Source organism: Rhinolophus sinicus, chromosome 14 (assembly GCF_057876585.1).
Source record: "Rhinolophus sinicus isolate RSI-liver-muscle chromosome 14, RSI-T2T, whole genome shotgun sequence".
Lineage (NCBI taxonomy): Eukaryota > Metazoa > Chordata > Mammalia > Chiroptera > Rhinolophidae > Rhinolophus > Rhinolophus sinicus.
Window position 1 is genome coordinate 138,586,314 of NC_142514.1, and position 20,538 is coordinate 138,606,851.

Sequence of the window (20,538 nt, forward strand, 5' to 3'; positions counted from 1 at the left end):
TTATTATCGATTTACAGATTAGGGTCATAGAAAAAGATGAAAAGCTTCACAATTCAATTTTAAAATCTTAGGAAAAATAGTTACCTACCCTGCCCCCTCCCCCTGCAAAGAAAAACAACACAAATACAATACACCAATCTCATTTATCATAATGAACAGAAGAATAACCTATAACTAACTAGTAATGCAATATCAGGAACTCTACATACCTTCTTGCAAGTATAAATTAAAGGAAGAAAAATATATAATGTCAATAAATGTGGAAAGGCATTTCCAAAAATTCAGCATCCATTCCTAATAAAAACATTAAATAAATAGAAAAAACTAAAACATTTTCTAAAATTAGCAGAAAATATTCTGAACAGCAAAATACTGAACAATTTCAATTAAAATAAGAACTGGACTAGAACGCTCACTATTTTCAAAAGTAATGCCCATCACTGTTTAGCATTATTTTTAAAGTTCTAGAAGGTTTACTAAATGCAGTAAGATTAGATAGAAAAATCAGTATAAACATTGGAGAAGAACAGATAAACCTATTATTTTATTGATGATAATGATGTATGCCAAGAAAATCAGAGAGCTTTCCTTAAAAAACAATAGCAAGAAAAATAATTTGGCATAGTCACTGGATATAAGAGTTTCTTAAAATTATAGCTTTTCCCTATAATAATAATAATAACGACGATGACACCGGAATGTAAATGAAAAATACAATTTATGCAAAATAGTGTAAAAACTATAATATACTTAAGAACAAATTTAATGGAAAGACACATAACCACATGAAAAGAACTATAAAATCTTATAGAAGGAATAAAATGAAATTTGAACAAATATAGGACATACCATGTGTTGGATGGGAATACTAATATAAAACTGACAGCTCTCCAAAAATATAACAAGCCAATGAATACAAAAATTCCCATTAGAATTCCAATGAAGTTCGCGTTTTAAATAAGATAAAATAATCTTAAAGTTCATATAGGAGAATAAACTTCTGAGAATAGCAAAAAATGGTATGAAAAAGAAGACTCGGGAAAGAGGGCTACTTGCCTTACTTGATATTAGAACATATCAAAAAAAAAAAAACCCAAACATTATAATTAAATCAATCTGAAATTGGCAAAGGAATAGACCGAAAAAAAAATCAAAACAAAAAACACAAAAGAAAGAAACAATTCAGAAATGGATCCTGGTATACATGAGCTTTTAATATATGACAAAGATAGTATTTAATTTAGTGGGAAAAGGAAGTAACACAGCTAGATATTCAATTGTGAAGAAATTTTATCACACAATATTTGTAGTTTCTACAGAATATATTCAAGAATAATTCTAAATTGTATTAAAGATTTAATTTAAAAGTAAAATAAATACAAATCTTAAATGAAAACTTAAAAAATACATGTAGAACAAAGGTGGAGGAGAGATTTCTTAAGCCAAGACCAAGTGCCCAGAAGATATAAAAGAAAAAAAAGAATTATACAACAAATACAAACATTTTGTATAAGGTATACTAAGTCAAGATGTAATTGATAGATTTGGAAAAACTACCAAGGACTCTTTAAGAAGTTATGAAAAAAAATGCAAGCAACTCAATAAAAAAAAAAAAAAGTATAGGCAAATTCACAGAAGAATACACTAAATGGCTAACAATAGATACATGAAAAAGTGCTCAACTTCACTATCTATTAGAGAAATGCAAATCAAAACCACAGTGAGATACCACCTCACATCTGTTAGAATGGCTACTATTACAAGTACTAACAAGTGTTGGAGAAGTTGTGAGGGAAAAGGAACCCTTAGACTGCTGATGAGAATGCAAATTGGTCCAGCCACTATGAAAAATTGTATGGAGATTCCTCAAAAAATTAAGAATAGAATTACCATATGACCCAGCAATTCCCCTTCTGGTTATCTACCAAAAAAATCTGAAAACATTTATCCATAAAGATGTATGTATCCCTATGTTCACCGCAGTATTATTCACTGCATGAAAACAGTGAATAAGACATGAAAACAACTGAAGTGTCCTTCCATAAATGAGTGGATAAAGAAGATGCGGTACATATACACAGTGGCATATTACTCAAGTATAAGAAAAGATGAAATATTGCCACTTGTGACAACATGGATGGATCTTGAGAATATCATGCTAAGCGAAATAAGGCAGATGGAAGAAGTCAAGAACCACGATTTCACTCATATGTGGGATATAAAACTCAAAGCAACAAACGAACAAGATAAACAAAAGCTCATAGACACAGATGACAGTTTAGTGGTTACCAGAGAGAAAGGGGGAGGGAAGGAGGCAGTAAAGGATAAAGGGGGTCAAATACATGGTGATGGAAGGAGAACTGACTCTGGGTGATGAACACACAATGCAATATATAAATGATGTAGTATAGAATTGTACTCTTGAAACCCATACAATTTTACTAACCAATGTGGTTAGTAAATTTTACTAACAAACGTGACCCCAATAAATTTAATAAAAAATTTTTAAAAAGTTAAAACAAAGCAAACCAACAGACACACACACAAAAGAACATGGGCTCAGGAGCTAGACTGTCTGGATTTGAATACAGGCTAACACTAACTAGTTGTGTGACCTTAAATAAACTACTTAACTGCTTTGTGTCTCAATTTCCTTTTTTGTAAATAGGAATAAGAATAGTTCTTACAGAGGGTAAGGGGGGAAGGAGGTGGTAGATGAGGGTAAAGGGGATCAAATATATGGTGATGGAAAGAGAACTGACTCTGGGTGGTGAACACACAATGTGACATATAGATAATGTATTACAGAATTGTACACCTGAAATCTATGTAACTTTACTAACAATGGTCACCCCAATAAACTTTAATTGAAAACAAACACATTATGAATAAAATACCATTAAGAAAAAAAAAAGAATAGTTCTTACCACAGAAAGTTGTTCTGAGAATTAAGAGAGTTAATTCATGTTAAGCACCAGTACTGAATAAATAATGACTATTAATTGCACGAAGGAATAACTGGTAGTAGGGAGATTAGTTATGAGGTCAGGAAATAGTTCAGGAAAACAGAGGCGAGAACAAAGGGAGGTATGCTCACTCGGTTGCCTCCGATAATAATAACACCACTAAACAAACCAGGGAAAAAGAAAATGAAGAGGAGAATTAAGCCAAAGAGTGTAGCTCCAGACATGTTAGGATTGAGGTTCCTACAGAAACAGAACATGAAAGTATAAATGGGAAAACACAGATCAGAAATCCAAGAGAGAGGCAGGAACTAAAGGTATAGATTTGAGAGTTATTAACCCGTGGATGTGTTGTTTGAAGCTGTGGTAACGGAAGAGAGTACTCAGGGAGTAAATACTGCAAAAGAGTCTGAGGGTCCACAAGAAAGAGAGAATATATAACCGTATGAAATAATCCCTTCCTTCAAGTTTCCAGTGTCATTAGGGAGAAAAGACATACCATGTTAAACAATTTTTATCACTAATAAAAGTAGAGATGGTAGACATTAGAATGGCAAGAAAAGAAAATTATGCTGAAAATTGGAAAAGCTAGTGGTAACTTTAAAAAGAACACTGGCATAAAGGGAAAGCTAATTCCAAGATGGGAGAAGTAAAGGGGAAAATGAAAACTATTACTTATTGAATGTCTACTATATGCCAGTAACTGTCATAGGACCTTTCAAGCATTTTACTTCCTCTAATTTTATTAATAGTCCCATGAGACAAAAATTATCCCCATTTTACAAGAGCAGTTTGCGGCATATTGAAGTTAAATAACTAACTGGCTCAAAGTCTTGCATCCAGTTATGGGCATACGGCAGTTTTAGAACTGGAGTCTAGGTGGAGGGGCCATGATTTCTCCACCATCCTTTCACTTATTAAACTGGCTAAAGTAGGACATGACAAAAGGGGAAGAAAATAATAAAAGCAAAAACTATACTAGAAGAAAACCAGAGTTAATTAAACTTTTCTCACTACAATAGAGCTACCTTTTTGAGGAAGTATGAAAGGAAAAAAATTAGTTTTTAAACATCAAAAATAATCTTTCAATCTCAGAGAACAGGTGGGATTACAGACACCTCCTTGTTTCCAGTCTCATGACCTCAGGTCCATTCCCTGCTATCACCATTGTTAGAATTCGAAATTGCACACCTGACCATGTTATGCCTCTGCTCCTTAATCTTTCAGTAACTCCCTATCATCAACAGGATAAAAAAAAAAAATCAACAGAACCAAAAGAAGAAAGCTATCTAATAAGTCTAAAAATTCCTTAACTTCAAAGGAATAATAGAGAGAAAAAGTTAGCTCCTAAAAATAAATGCTCGCTTGTAATTAATACCCTAATTTTCTCACTTCAAAACTAAAATGAATTTCAAATGCCAGTTAAAGAGCAACATTGACACCTTGTGGTAAACATCCTATATTAAAATATCAAATGCGACAGACAATGAATAAAGTGGCTCCTAAATTAAATATCTGCTTACATTAAAACTAACCCTTAATCAAGGGACTTCCTGGGGTTAAAGAAGCAAAAATTTAATTACCATCACACACAGTGAATGTAACTTTGGAAAGAGCTGCTATTACTTTGGCAACTGAAATTAGCCTACTTTCTTAACTATTGGTGAAAAAAATCTGAATAAAACCTTAGGTCATTGTTTTCCTATAAAAGGGTACAATACAGCATCCGTCTGACGGAGTTTTAACCCTGGTTTTAGGTGCTTCAAAATCTTTGCCTTAGTCAAGATTTCCTATTTTCCTACGACATTCACATGTAAAAAGTGGAAGGACTTATATGCATGCTAACAGCACAATACAGTGAAAGTTATTAAGTAGAAAATACTCTCAAAAAACAGAATCAGGAACCACTGCGCTGTACACTTGAAGCAGAAGCTGAATAATATTGAATGTCAACTATAAGTTAATACATATATATAGTCACAGGATATGGAGTATAGAATAGGGAATATAGTCAATGGAATTGTAACAGCTATACATGATGTCAGAGGGGTAAAAGATTGGGGGAAGAAGGCTGTCACTTTGTGAGGGGTGGAAATGTCTATTACATTGTTTCATACACCTGAAACTAATAATAAAAATAAATAAATAAATAAATAAATAAACAAACAAACAAAAAAACCAGAATCAGGAGACCTGGGTTCTAATTCTCACTCCAAACAACACTGAGACTGTCGTGGAGTTAAAAGTGACATTAAAGAGTTCAGACTCTGTGTCTTCACATAAAATTACAGTCAAGAAGGAACAATTTCACAAACAAGAACACATCAGGAAAAGAAAAGATATATTTTTCAAAATTACTCCATCCAGGTACAATATTGCCTGAGTTAAAGAAGAAACTATGAACAAAATTGATGGGCACAAAATTAAGTTTCCCAGCAAGCACTTTACATAGATCAGCAAAAACTGTGGGAAAAGAAGAGTTTTTTATTGAGCAGACGATGGCTACAATTTATTCATGTCTGAGAATAAACAGAGAACGTTCCATTTTACTCATTAACTTTGACAAGTACACTCTTAAGTTTCTACTTCCAGAGTAACTCTGGGTTAACTGGTTGATAAATAGACACCAGATCTGGTTCAGCTATAAATGATTTGCACAATGGTGATGAGAAGGCAATTCAAATTTTTGACACACCTAAGCATTCTGAAAGGCACCCTAGAAATGATACCCCAAGAGACATAGCATTGCAAGATCAATGTTAAATAATTGAGCAACTACCAAATTAACCAGATGATTTCACATTTATGGAGGGCTCAGTGATTTTCAGGAAATTTTCTCTGCCGTTATGCTAGGTGCACCTTATAAGCACCAATCTAGGAAGGTAAGTGAGACTGTGAAAAGAATCTGCAAAACTTGCTTGTCAGAAAAATCTTCATACCGACCCACAGCCTGGTTCTTACTTGCTATATTCCCTCAGATAAATAAATCATTTAATGCCTCTTGACCTCGGCTTCTACACTGAAGACAAAGGTTGATCCCTGATATGTGAACACAAAAAGCTTCTAAGAGAATGACATCACAGATGTGAAATGCTTGTAAATTACACAAATTTTGAACTTCATTGCTTCTACCTTTTGGAAGAATCACAGAAGTTAAACGAATGGGATAAATCAGGGATAACTAAAGTCAGGGTCAGGTTAATCAAAGCATTCTCTATTATACTATGTTGCTTCCCAAGATCCAACAGTCTTTCTTCAGTTCCCATTCTCCTGTATCATTACAGATCTATCAATACTCTTTGGATCTCTTTTCTCTTAGTTTCTATGATGCTACCTGTCCCAAATGATCTTCTTCTCACTGGCTTTGTATTCCTTTTGCTTTTAATTCTACTGGTCTCTCTAATAAGATTACACAATCTCATACCGCAAAAATATCGTTAAAATAATATTTAGTCCCTCAATTTAATGAGAAAAAACGGTCAAGAAATATTAATGGCTTAGTCACATTTCAAACTATTTCTGAACATTCTTCTTTCTAATACTGAAAACTTAATGTAGTCACAAACTGAATAGGCTCAAAAATGTCAGTTATATATGTTGACACCTCCTGCTTTCTCCACCGTGTCATTACTAAATCCTGTTCGTTCTGTTACACAGCCTAAGAAGGCAAAGTGAAAGCACCTCTCAGATAAGAATCAAAAGTCATCAAATGTGTGTGGTTACTTTAGTTGAAATCATTGTCTCTTAAGAGCAATTTATACAGGCCATATGACCAAACTCTCCATCATCATGTATAAGATTCAAGATTTGTAAAGGATAGGCCCATTTCATGTTTATAAAACAATCATCCATTGGACAAAAGTCCAATCATCTTTCTGGACTCTTCCTCTAGTAGATATATAAAAGATGTCTAATGGTCTGAAATTTATGATGTGTTATGTAAACATTAGAAAAATACTGCCAAAATCAAATTTCAATGAACCATCTGTCTGAGAGGGTGGACATAGGTTGAGTGTCACTGTGAACTTTATTTTAAATTGCATTTATTTTGGTAACCTGCCTCCTGGGAAAATGTCCTTGATGATCTACCACACTGAAAATTAAAACCAAATTTTAAAATCTTTCAAAATTAAGCCCAGACATTATGAAAATACAGAGCTGCGGCAGTTAAGCCTCTGGGCATGAGATTCATGCAAAGCTCTTTTGCCTTGCCAAACATGATTCTTTTAAAAGATGAACAGCAGGTCAAAACTCTAAGCCATGTCTGGGGCTATTGGGGGGCTTTACTAGTAATGCTGTAGTTGTTAAGATTTTGATAAGTCTAAATTTTGTACCTCTGCTTGCTGCTCTTTTAGTCCAGAAAACCGGAAACAGCTCATGTCCCTGTTTTAAGATCACTGGCTTCCAATCATTCTCTCCCACTGTCCAGAGAGAGGAAATGGCTTTCCAAAGGCTTTGTGAAAAAGATAAACTTAAATCACTGTAGCTCCAAAATTTATGAAGCTCTCACTAAAAAATGCCAAGCCTGAATAACAGCTTCTAAAGCTCCCATACATTTCCTCACACTGAAATGTCACAAACTCAAAATGAGGAAGATTCTTTAAAAAATGCAGGACTCTTAAGAAGCTTCTTACCGCAGCAAAGAGAAGACATCATAAGAATTGCGAACACAGTTCTGATCCACCTGAAGAAGAATATTCTTCTGAGCATTTGAATAACCCTGAAAGATATTGATCAACAAATTAACAGAAATGAAACAAAATATGTACACAAATCAATCATGTTTGTCTTTTTAAAATTATGATTTATAAACACTTCAGTAAATTCAACTTGTTAAGAGATTCCAAAAAGTACAATTTCCATATAACTTAAGTTTAACCTTTTAAGCAAGTGAACTGAAAATAGATTTCCTCTAATATTTTCCCACAGAAACAATGTTTCACATTTTGTAGTGAACTTCCAAGAGAAGCCCCAGAAGTCTTTTTAATATATGTGACTGAAGAGTATTAACAACGTTGTAAATACACTAGCCATCACTGTAATTTTTTTATGGGGGAAAAAAGGCATTCCAAGTTCTAATTAGGAATACCAAAAAAAAAGTATTTCCACTAAGTGGTACAAAGGTGATGGAAGCAAGGATGGTTTCTAGAAAGCACACAGCACACTTCCGTAAGAAGAACAGAACAGGTATCTGTCTTTTAAGAAAGGTCAAGTAAATAGTAATTAAGAAAAAAGGACTCTAGACCCAGACCACCTGGATTACAATTTAAACTCTTTATATACTAGCTCTGTAATCTTGAGTAAAGCATGTAAGCTCTCTTAGTTTAGCCTTGGTTTCTTTATCTATAATATGGAGATGGTAATATGATCTACCACACAAATTGTTGTGGGAATTAAAAGAGTTAATATTTATAAGGTGAAAGGTATGTAATAAGTACTATATAAATGTTTGCTATAATGCTAGTATAAGCATTTTTTAAAATTACATTGCTACAGACATTAAAATGTTATTAATCCATGTTCCTCAAAAAACGTTATTAGGAGAATATTATAAACAAGTTTAAGCTATCATATTTGACAACTTAGATGAATTAGACAAATTACTTGAAAAAAATACAACATGCCAAAATGGAGAATGAAAAAATATCTGAATAACCCTGTACCTTTTTTTCAAGTAATTGAAAAGCTGCCCACAAAAAAAGTCTAGGTCAAGATGGTTTATGGTTTCACTGATGAATTCTATCAAACATTTAAGAAATGACATCAACTTAACACAAACTCCTTCACAAAAGAGAGAAGGGAAGAATTTTCAACTCATAAGACTCGCATTACTGATAATAAAACTTGACAAAAATAACACACACACACACACACACACACACACACACACACACTCAATTATTGACCAATATTCCTCATGAACATAGATACAAAAATACTTGGCAAAATATTAGCAAATTGAACCAGCAATACACTATAATAATAAAACAAAAACATTTTTATTGACTGGATTTATTTTAAGAATGCATGGTTGGTTTAGCACTTAAAAATCAATTAGACAAATAAATAAAACAATCATTATAAATCTACTTATAAAATAGCATACAATTATGAAAATGTAACTTGTGACAATAGTAACACAAAGGTGGGGGGGGAACAGAGCTATATACACAGAAGAAAAGTTTGGGATTTCCAATCAATATGGCAGAGTAGGGAAACACCGTGCTTACCTCCACCCATGACATCAAAATTACAACTAAACTACAGACCAACCATCATTGAGAATCACCAAAGTCTAGCTGAACTGAAGCCTCCAACTAAGGACACACAGAAGAAGCCACCTCAAGACTTGTAGAAGGGGCAGACACATGAAACAGGCTGGTCCCACACCCATGTATGGTCATTAAAAATTGGGAGGGATATCTCAGCTGCGGAGGTGCCCCTGGAGGAGCGAGGGGTCCCAGCCCCACACCAGTCTCCCCAGCTCAGTGTTCCAGTGTTGGGAAGAGAAGTGTCCACAACTTATGGCTGTTAAAACTAACAGAGATTGTGGCTGAGTAAGACAGAGGGTGGCTGGAGTCCCAGGTGTTCATCTTAAAGGATCCACATACAAACTTATTCGCTGACGGACTCACTAACTCTGAGCTCCAGGGACATACAAGGAAGAACTGAGTTGTCTGGCTTCAGGATGAGGGCTGGAGGGACAGCCTTCTGGATAGACCAGCTATCAAAAGCCAATGTTCCTTTGCTGAGCCCTCCAATCCTCCTGCATGCAAATACAGGTGGCTGCCATATCTGAGTCTCCAGCAATCTGGTTAACACCATTCATTTGCCCCGCCCTGGTGATTCCCGGAGACCCTGCCCTAGGCAACTTTCAGGTACACCCAAGCCACTTCCAGTGACTTTTCCGTACAAACAGCCTGTCTTGGCTCATGCTACAGACTTTCCTAAAATTTCTCAAAGTTTCACAAAACCCAAACAAACAGCCACCTGTATTCAGCATATCCCGTACCTCTTGCTGAGCAGCCCTAAGCCTGGTACTAGCCACCGCCGGTCTCAGTTCACAGCTGGGTCTCTTGAGGCACCTCCAAACCCAGCACAGGTGGCAACCATCTGTGGATTGCTTTGTGACTCATGCCAAGTGGCCCCAGGCAGGGCACAGGCTGTGGCTGAACTTGGCCTGCAGCAGGGCCCCTCCCAAAAAGCCTGGGGAACCAGCATACCAAGAGGCCAGCTTCGGATAGTGCCAGAGCATTAACCGACCTGCTCCAAGGACGACACCCAAAGAGGAGTCTGGGCAGGCACCAGAGCCCTGCTAAAGCAAATCCTGCTCCGCAGGGTCAGCCCCTGCACAACAGCTCCTTCACTTCAATCATGGCCAGTCCTCACAGCTATTCAGCCAGAGGGTGAATCCCTACTATTGACGTGCAAACAGCAACCAAGGTTCAACTACAACAGTAGGGCACACACAACCCACACAAGGGACACACCTGGAGCACCCAGCTCAGTTGACCAGGGAGACTGTGCCACTGGGCCTCACAGGACACCTACTACATAAGGTCACTCTCCTAAGACCAGGTGGCATAGCAGCCTTTCCTAACACATAGAAGCAAACACAGGGAGGCAGCCAAAATGGGGAGACAAAGAAACATGTCCCAAATGAAAGAACAGAACAAAGCTCCAGAAAAAGAACTAAACAAAATGAAGACAAGCACAAGCAATCTACCAGATGCAGAATTCAAAACACTGGTTATAAGGATGCTCAATGATTGCAGAGAGAATTTTAACAAAGAGATAAGAAACATAAAAATAGAGATAGAAAACATAAAAAAGAACTAGTCATAAATAAAGAATACAATAACTGAAATGAAGAATACATTAGAGGGAATCAATAATTAGATGACACAGAGGATTGAATCAGTGATTTAGAAGATAGGGTAGCAGAAAACATCCAAACAGAACAGCAAAAAGAAAAAAGAATCCAAAAAAAATGAAGATAGTTTAAGGGACCTCTGGGACAACATAAAGCATAACAATGTTCATATCATAAGGCTACCAGAAGGGGAAAAGAGAGAGCATGGAATTGAAACCCTATTTGAAAAAATAACGACAAAAAACTGCCCTAACCTGACAAAGTAAATAGACATAGAGCCCAGGAAGCATAGTCCCAAACAAGATCAACCCAAAGAGACCAACACCAAGACATCATAATTAACATGCCAAAGGTTAAAGACAAAAGGAGAATCTTAAAAGCAGCAAGAGAAAAGCAGTTAGTTATCTACATGTGAGCTCCCAAAAGACTGTCAACTGATTTCTCAACAGAAACTCTGCAGGCCAAAAGGGATTGGCACAAAATATTCAACATAATGAAAAACTAGGACTTACAACCAATATTACTCTACCCAGCAAGAATCAAAGGACAGATAAAGAGCTTCCCAGACAAGAAAAAATTAAAGGAGTTCATCACCATCAACCCAGTATTACAAGGAATCTTAAAGGGATTTCTTTGAGACAGGGAAATAAAAAAGATTTAAAAAAATATGAATAATAAAATGGCAATAACTACATTATCTATTAACAATTATTTTAAATGTAAATGGATTAAATGCTCCAAAAGATAGGGTGGCTGAATGGATAAGAAAACAAGACTCTTAGATATCCTGCCTACAAGAAACTCACTTCAGATCAAAAGGCACATAGACTAAAAGTAAAGGGTTGGAAAAAGATACTTCATGAAAATGGAAACAAACAAAAAAGCTGGGGTAGCAATACTTATACCAGACAAAATAGACTTTAAAACAAAGGCTATAACAAGAGACAAAGAAGGACTCAGTGTTTCCACTTCTGGGTATTTATCTGAAGAAACACAAAATTCTACTTTGAAGGGACGTGTGCATCCATATGTTCATTGCAGCATTGTTTACACTGGCCAAGATGTGGAGGCAGTTTGGATGCCTGCCGATAGATTAATGGATAAAGAGGAGGGAATACATATATACAGTGGAATACTGCTTGGCCAGGGAAGGGAATGGGTTTTTGCATCAGCAGTGGCATGGATGGACCTGGAGGGTATTGTGCTAAGTGGAGTGTCTGACAGACAAAGACAGATGCAATATGATTTTGTTTATATGTGGAATCTAAAGAACAAAATGAACAAACAAAACAGAAACAAACTCATAGACACCGAGAACATTTTGATGATTGTCAGATGGGAGGGGGGTTGGGGGATGGGTGAAAAGGGGGAAGGGATTAAGAAGTACAAATTAGTTGTTAGAAAGTAGTCATGGGGATGTAGGGTACAGCATAAGAAATATAGTCAATAATATTGTAATAACTATGTATGGTATCAGATGGGTATTAGATTTATCAGGGTGATAGATGGGAGAGGAGCTGGGGACATGATGAAAAAGGTTAAGGGATTAAGAAGTACAAATTGGTAGTTACAAAACAGTCATAAGAATGTAAGGTAAAGCATTGGGAATATAGTCAATAATACAGTAATGATGTATAGTGCCAGGTGGGTACTAGACTAGTCAAGGGGATCACTTCTTAAATTATATAAATGTCTAACCACTACACTATGCACGTGAAATTGATATAAAATAATACTGAATGTCAACTGTAATTGAAAAATTAAAAAAGGGGGGGAAGTGTTAAGGGGAATAAAGGGTTCAAATTTCCAGGTATGAAACAAATAAGTGATAAGGATATAATGTACAGCATAGGGAATACAATCAATAATATTGTTATAGCATGGTACAGTGTCAGATGGTTGCTGGACTTATCATAGTGATCACTTCTTTAGATCACTAAATGTAGAATAACTATGGTGTACATCTGAAACTAATATAATATTACATGTTAGCTATATTTTAATAAAAATCTTTAAAAAAGAAAAGTTTTCATGTAATATTAAAACTAAGTTGCTATTAATTTGAAATAGATTGTCATAAATTAATATGTTAATTGTAATCCCCAGGGCAACCACTAAGAAAATAAGTAAAAGATGCACAGGAAAAGAAATGAGAAAGAATCAAGATGTTACATGAGAAAATATATAACACAAAAGAAGGTAGTAATGGAGGAAATGGGGAACAAATAAGATATAAAGAGGCAAATATAAAATGGCAGTATTTCTTCCATATCTGTAATTACATTAATTATAAATGGATTAAACATTCCAATTAAAAGGCAGGGGTTGGCAGAATGGATTTCTTTTAAGCAATCCACTATATGCTATAAGAGACACACTTTAAAACGACATGAAGCTGAAGCTGAACAATAATGAATGTCAACTACAATTTTATATATATATACATATATACACTTACAAGAAGCGAGTAAAGCACTGGGAATAGAGACAGTGGAAATGTAATGGCTGTGTGCAATGTCAGAGGGATAGTGGATGGGGGAGCGGAGTTGTCACTGTGTAAGGGTTATAAATGATAAATGTCCATTACATTGTTTTGTGCACCCGAAATTAATACAAAAAATGTTATAAAAAACAAATAAATAAAAAATAATAAAAATTTAAAAAGAAATGGGAAAAAAATAAAGTTGGAATTTAACTGGAAAAAAATAATAAAATAAAAATTAAATAAAAACAAAAATAGGTTAAAAATGGAAGAATGGAAAGATATTCCATGTAAGCAGTAACCAAAAGAGACCTGGAGTGGCTGTATTAATAACAGACAAATAGACTGTAAGACAAAAAATGTTACATGACACAAAGATGGACATTATATAATGAAAAAAGGGTCAAGGTGATATAAAAGATTATAAATATATATGCACCTAACAACATCTAACAAAATATGTGAGCAAAAACTATCAAAACTAAAGTGGAAAATAGCAGGAGACATCAAAATCCACTTTCAACAGTTTGTAACACAACCATACAAAAGACAAACAGGAAATAGAAGATATGAACAATACTATAAATCAACTAAACCTAAGAGATGTATATGGAATGTTCTCCCAACAACAGCCATATACACATACTTCTCTCAAGTGCAAATGGAACATTCTCCAGGATAAACCATCTGTTCAACCACAAAATAAGTTTCAATAATTTTTTTAAAATTGGAATCATACAAAGTATCTTCTCTGACCACAATGGAACGAAAACTAGAAATCAGTAACAGAAGGAAATTTGGAAAATCTGCAAACTGCAAAGTAAACAGCACACTATTAAATAGCCAGGGAGTTAAAAAAATAAATCACAAGGTAAACTATAAAATAGTTTAAGATGAATAAAAGTTTGAGATGGATAAAAATGAGAACAACATATCAAAACATATGGGATACAGCATAAAAGTGTTCACAGTGAAATTTATAGCTGCAAACATCCACATTTAAAAAAAGTGCTCAAATCAATAAACTAACCTTCCACCTTAAGGAACTAGAAAAAGAAGAACAATAAACTAAACCCAAAGCCAGGAAGGAAGAAAAAAAAGTAGAGCAGAAATCCATGAAATAGAGAATACAAAAATAATAGAGGAAATCAACAAAACCAAAAGTTAAGTGCTTTGGAAAGATCAACAAAATTGACCAAGCTACACTGACCAAGGAAAAGAGAGAAGACTAAAATCAGGAGTGAAAATGGGAACATTATCACCAACTTACAGAAATAAAAAGTATTATAGAAAAATACTATAATTGTATGCTAAGAAATCAGATAAACTAGATAAAATGGGAACTCCTAGAAATACAATAACTACCAATACTGACTCAAAAGGAAACAGAAAATCTGAATAGACCTACATAGTGTCCATGGAGTTTAGCTAAGCTACTCCATGGTATTGCTGCCTCAGCATCCATTTTATTTGGCCAAGCAGCCTGCAGAGACCTTAAACTGACAATTAAATCTCTCATGGAAGCGCATGCCCTCCATAGCAGCCCACAGAGTTACAAGCAAATATAAGTTCCCTATATGATTAGGGGTCAACAGTCTCCCCTGCTTCCCAGAACCTGTATGCTTTATGTGCCCCTTAGATAAAAACCCCATAGAGACTACCAAAACCCTGATCTTTTGGTTTAAATTGACCAATCCAGCCCTCGCCCATGAAGCCCAAAGCACTCCACCCACAGACACTAATCAAGACATTTAGCCAGGCTTTGCCGCCTTGTGAACTCTGCCTTGACTTCCCCAAGCGGCCTCTAGAAGCGTTCCCTGTAATTCCTCCCAGACCTGTGAGTAATAAACTTCTCTATTGCAATTTCTCTGTGGTCTGTTGTTGAATCATGGCTCACCCTCCGGCACCCTATGCTCCACTCAACAAATGTTAATTTAACAAAGTCATCACACAAAGAAAAAGGGTGAATCAGTAATCATAAAACTCCCAGAAGAGAAAAGCCCAGGACCACATGATTTAACAGATGAATTCTACCAATTAGTTAAAAATAAATAAATAATACCAATCCTCTCAAAGTCTGCCCAAAAATGGAAGAGAAAGAAATACTTCTTAACTCATTCTAGGAGGCCAGTATTATCCTGATGCCAAAGCCAGACAATAATATCACAAGAAAATTATAGACCAATGTCCCTTATGAATATAGATGCAAAAATCTTCAACAAAATACTAGCAACGCTAATCCAGTAGCATATTAAAAGGCTCATACAATTTGGTCCAGCAATTCTACTTTGGGGTATATACCCAAAAGAATTGAAAGCAAAGACTCAAATAGATATTTTTTACATCCATGTTCCTAGCGGTATTAGTCACAATAGTCAAGGGGTGGGAGCAACCCAAGTGTCCATCAACAGATGAATGGATAAACACAATGTGTATCTTCCCACAATGGAGTATTATTTAGCCTTTAAAAGAAAGGAAATTCTGACATGTGCTATAGTATGGATGACTCTTAGGACATTATGTTAAGTAAAAGAAGCCAGTGACGAAAGAACAAATAGTGCATGATTTCACTTATAGGAGGTACCTAGAGTAGTCAAATTCATTGAAACAGAAAGTAGAAGGGTGAGTTGTTAGGGACCTGGGGAAGGGTAAGACGGAGAGTTACTGCTTAATGAGTAGAGAGTTTCTATTTTACTAGATGAAGAGTTCTGGAGACAGATGGTGGAGATGGTTGCACAACAATGTGAATGTATTTAATACCAGTAAACTGTCCACTTAAAATGGGTAAGATGCTAAATTGTATATTATGTATATTTCACCACAATTAAAAATAATTTTTTTAAAGGATGATACACCAAGAACAAATGGGATTTATCCAAGGTACGTAAGGGTGGTTCAATAAATGAAAATCAATCAATATAACACAACAAATTGGAGGACTCATATTTCCTAATTTCAAAACCTACTACAAAGCAACAGTTATCAAAACAATGTGCACTGGCATAAGGATGGACATACAGATCAACGGAATAAAATGGAGAATCCATAAATTAACTCATACATCTATAGTCAATTGATTTAGACAAAGATGCCAGGACTATTCAATGGGGAAAGAATAGAGTTCTCAACAAACGATGCTCAAACAACTGAATAGCCACATGCAAAAATATGAAGCTGGGTCCATCCCTGACACCATATATAATACAAAAATTACCTCAAAATGGACCAAAGACTAATTATAAGAGTTAAAACCATAAAACTATTAGAAGAAAACACAAGGGTGCATCTACATAACCTTGGATTTGCCAATGGGTTCTTAGATATGACCCCTCCCAAAGCATGAGCAACAAAAGAAATAATAGATAAGTTGGACTTCATCAAAATTCAAAACTTTTTGTACATCAAAGAACACCATAAAGAAAGTGAACAAACAACCCACAAAATGAGAGGAAATATTTGCAAATCATACTATATCTGATAAAGGTCTAATATCCAGAATACATAAAGAACTCTGACAATTCAACAACAAGAAGACAAACAACCCAATTAAAAAATGGGCAAAGGACTTAAAGAGACATTACTCCAAAAAAGACACACGAATAGCAAACAAGCACATGAAACGATGTTCAACATCATTAGTCACTATGGAAATGCAAATCAAAACCACAATGAGATACTACTTCATATCCACCAGGACAGACAGACAAACGGAGATAGATAGATAGATAGATAGATAGATAGATAGATAGATAGATAGATAGATAGATATAGAATTTTAAAATTAGAAAAAAATAATAATAGTAAGTGTTGGTAAGGATGTGGAGAAATTAGAACCCTCATATATTGCTGCTGGAATTGTAAAATGGTCACCGCTGTGCAAAAAAGTTTGGCAATTCCTCAAAAAGATAAATGGAACTACCATATGACCCAGCAATTCCATTCCTAGGTATATACCCAAAAGAACTGAAAACATGTACGTAAACAAATATTTGTACACAAATGTTCATTGCAGCACTATTCACAATAGCAAAAAGGTAAAAACAACCCAAATATCCATCAACAGATAAATGGATAAACAAAATATGGCCTCGTCATACAATGGGATATTACTCAGCCATAAAAAAGAAATAAGTACTGACACATGCTACACATGGATGCACCTCAAAAACATTCTGCTAAGTGAAAACAGCCAGACATAAAGGGTTACATATTGTATGATTCCACTTATATGAAATATTCAGAATAGGTAAATCCATGGAGACAGAAGCAGACTGGTGTTTGCCAGAGAGATGGGGAGGGCAAAATGGGGAGTGAATGCTTAATGGGTATGGGATTTTCTTTCAGGGTGATGAAAATGTTACCCAACTCGACAGAGGTGATGGTTGCACAACATTCTGAACATACCAATGCTATTGTATTGTACACTTTAAAATGGTTATTTTTATGTGAATTTCATCTCAATAAAAAGAAAAAGACATAGCTATGAAATAACCTACATATCATGAGGGCAGACAAGGAGGAAGAGGACAGAGATAAGAATAGTCCTATAAATTAACTACAAAATCCAGAATAATAAAAGACACTAGAAGTAGATTTAAGATTCTCAGGTGAAATGGTTAATGACATTCCACTTAACTTTTCTTATTCTACACAAAAAGCTGCCAAACATTTTTTTCCTATTAAAAACTCATCCACACCCACTAACACACAACTAAAAAGCAACACATTATAGCAGGGAAAGAACATTCAAATGAAAGGTTTTAATACACTCTCCCTGCCACGGAAGTGAGGAAAATCATTTAACTCCTCCAGGCCTCAGTTTCTTTAACTATAAAATGAGATGAGACTACTACTAATAAAGACAATAATAATAAAAAAAATGACAGCAAAAGACACAAGGGAAAAAACATTCATGAGCACTTACAGTATGCCAGGCAGTGTTTTTTTCCATGTCAATTTTAATACTTAAACATTAATATGTTAAGGGTTAAAATATTTAATACAACCCTGTGAAACAGATACTATTATTATCCCCACTTTAAAGGTGAGGAAACTGAGCCACTGAGAGGATTAGGTAGAAGAGCCGTGCAGTCTGGCTCCACAGCCTGTCTTCTTAATGGCCATGCTGGACTTGATCTCTAAGACCTTTTCCAGTTCTAACATTCTGGGTCCGTGTACATTTAAGGCAACTTAAGGACATTATTAAACCCTTCTGCTTCAGCCACCACTTAGCAATTATCATTCTTGAAATACACTAAGAGGCTTGTTCTGAATGACATCTAACTTCACCAGATGTGCAATCCCGACAGACCTCTGATGAAGGATTATAATGGAAAGAAACGGCTCATTTGTATCTGGTTATCTGTGTGAGATACTGCCAAGTGCCAAAGAGCCCAGAGGAGATTTACATGTCACTCAAAATTCTTCTGAAGCCGGGCCTAATCCTTCTTTTTCAGGGAACAGGCACTGGTCTGAGTACCTACTAAACTGTTAAGGAAACAGGTAATTTCACAGGTCCAATGAACAGGAGCAATTCTAGGCAAATGATCACTGTGTGTTTCTAGATCATTGGTCAACAAACATTCCTGGTCAAAGGCCCGATAGTAAATATTTTAGGTTTGCAAGCCACATGTCATCTCTTTGTTGTCTCCTTCAAATCATTTACAAATGTAAAATTGATTCTTAGCTTCGCAGGCCATACAAAAACATGTGCTGGACTGTAGTTTGTTTACCCCTACATTGGATCATTGGATGAGACACCTTTTAAAACATATTACTGTACATTGTAAGATTTCAGTTGCTACCATGTAACACTGTCCTTAACTTCATTAAAACTCTAAAAGTTCTACTGAAATAATCAAGTTGACTGACTCACTACGTAGTCAGGATAACTGATTACAAAGCAAACAGTATTATACATATACTTATTCATTTCAGTGTTTACTAAACATCTAATACATACAGGTTGCCAGGCAGTTGCCACCATCCTTATATAAAACTACCCAACCCAGCTAAGGTTCTGAGTGAAGTAAAAATGCAAACGTGGCATAAGAAAGGTTGGGGGAAAAAAAGCTACAGGAGTTCTGATGCAATAAAGATTCCATCTAGCAGAAGCAGCAACATCAAAGGTCGCAAGGGGTAGCAGTATTTGGGATAGATTAAGGAGCACTAAAAAGCTGAATGGCAGTGAAGGAAAAGTCCCACACAGACTGAACACCTTTAGCCAAAACGTGAGAGTGGGAAAACACAAGCTGCATTCGGAGAAAATTAAATAGTTGTCCAATGTGCTCAGCTTTGGAGATGTGGTAGTTACTCAAAACTCTGAGGAAGGAAATAGTGGGAAATAAAGCTGAAAAAGTAGGTTGGGAGGCCCAGGGGACCCAAAGCTTTGAATGCCATGCTAAAGAGCAAAGACAAAGTCAACCTTTGGTCACTAAGGACTCATGACAAATTTCTGACAATGTAGGTAATGATCGGACCTAAATTTCAGGAAGGTTCCTCTGGTAATGACAAATGTGAACTAGAGGAGGCAGAATGTCCAAATACCAGTTGGGGGCTTTTCTGAAAATCCACGCTTACTAGAGGTAATGAGACAGAGCTCAAACCATGAAAAAAAGACAGACGGACAAAGAAAGAGACAGAGAGAGAGAGAGAGAAACAGAGAGAGACACAGAAAGAGGAACAAGGAAGAGGAGGAGGAAGAAGGAGAACAAGGAGAAGAAAAAAGCAGAAACAGAAACCAAAGCACTGCACCACTGACTGAATATAGGCTGATGGAGAGTAGGAAATCGGGTCAGAAATCTGGACACATCTAGCAAACAATGGTTACTCTATACAACCAAAACGAAAGTACGCTTTAGGAAGATTAATCGGCAGTGGTGAGTAAGACAGAGTGGATACAAAGAGACTAGAGTGCATAGGCCCGCCAGGAAACTAGTGCAGTCATCAGCCCTCGGGATGCCGCTGGGAGCTAGGATTACGGCAGGGGAGACGGAAAAGTAGTCATGGATGTGGGTTGTTTCAAAGAAGGATGCAAAAGAGTCCAGTGACTAAATCCAGTGAATAAAAGAAATCAATCAAACCTAACTGCAGATTTGAGGCCTGGATAAGTGGGAAAGTAGTTAATAAAGATGTGGAAAATGGGAAGGGAAAGCAAGGCTGGAGAGAAAAATAAAGACTTCCATTTAAGGTATAATAACTTACAAATGGCAGGTGTCTAC

General features: G+C 35.7%; 1 protein-coding gene across 1 annotated transcript in view; it reads right to left on the reverse strand.

Moving 5' to 3' along the window:
* The window catches only part of UVRAG (UV radiation resistance associated), a 274,598-nt gene that overhangs the window by 195,033 nt on the left and 59,027 nt on the right, over positions 1 to 20,538 (reverse strand). Inside the window, exon 6 of the mRNA XM_019726447.3 lies at positions 7,598 to 7,683. Coding sequence (XP_019582006.3) covers positions 7,598 to 7,683 — 86 coding nt within the window. The remainder of the gene's footprint in view (positions 1 to 7,597; positions 7,684 to 20,538) is intronic.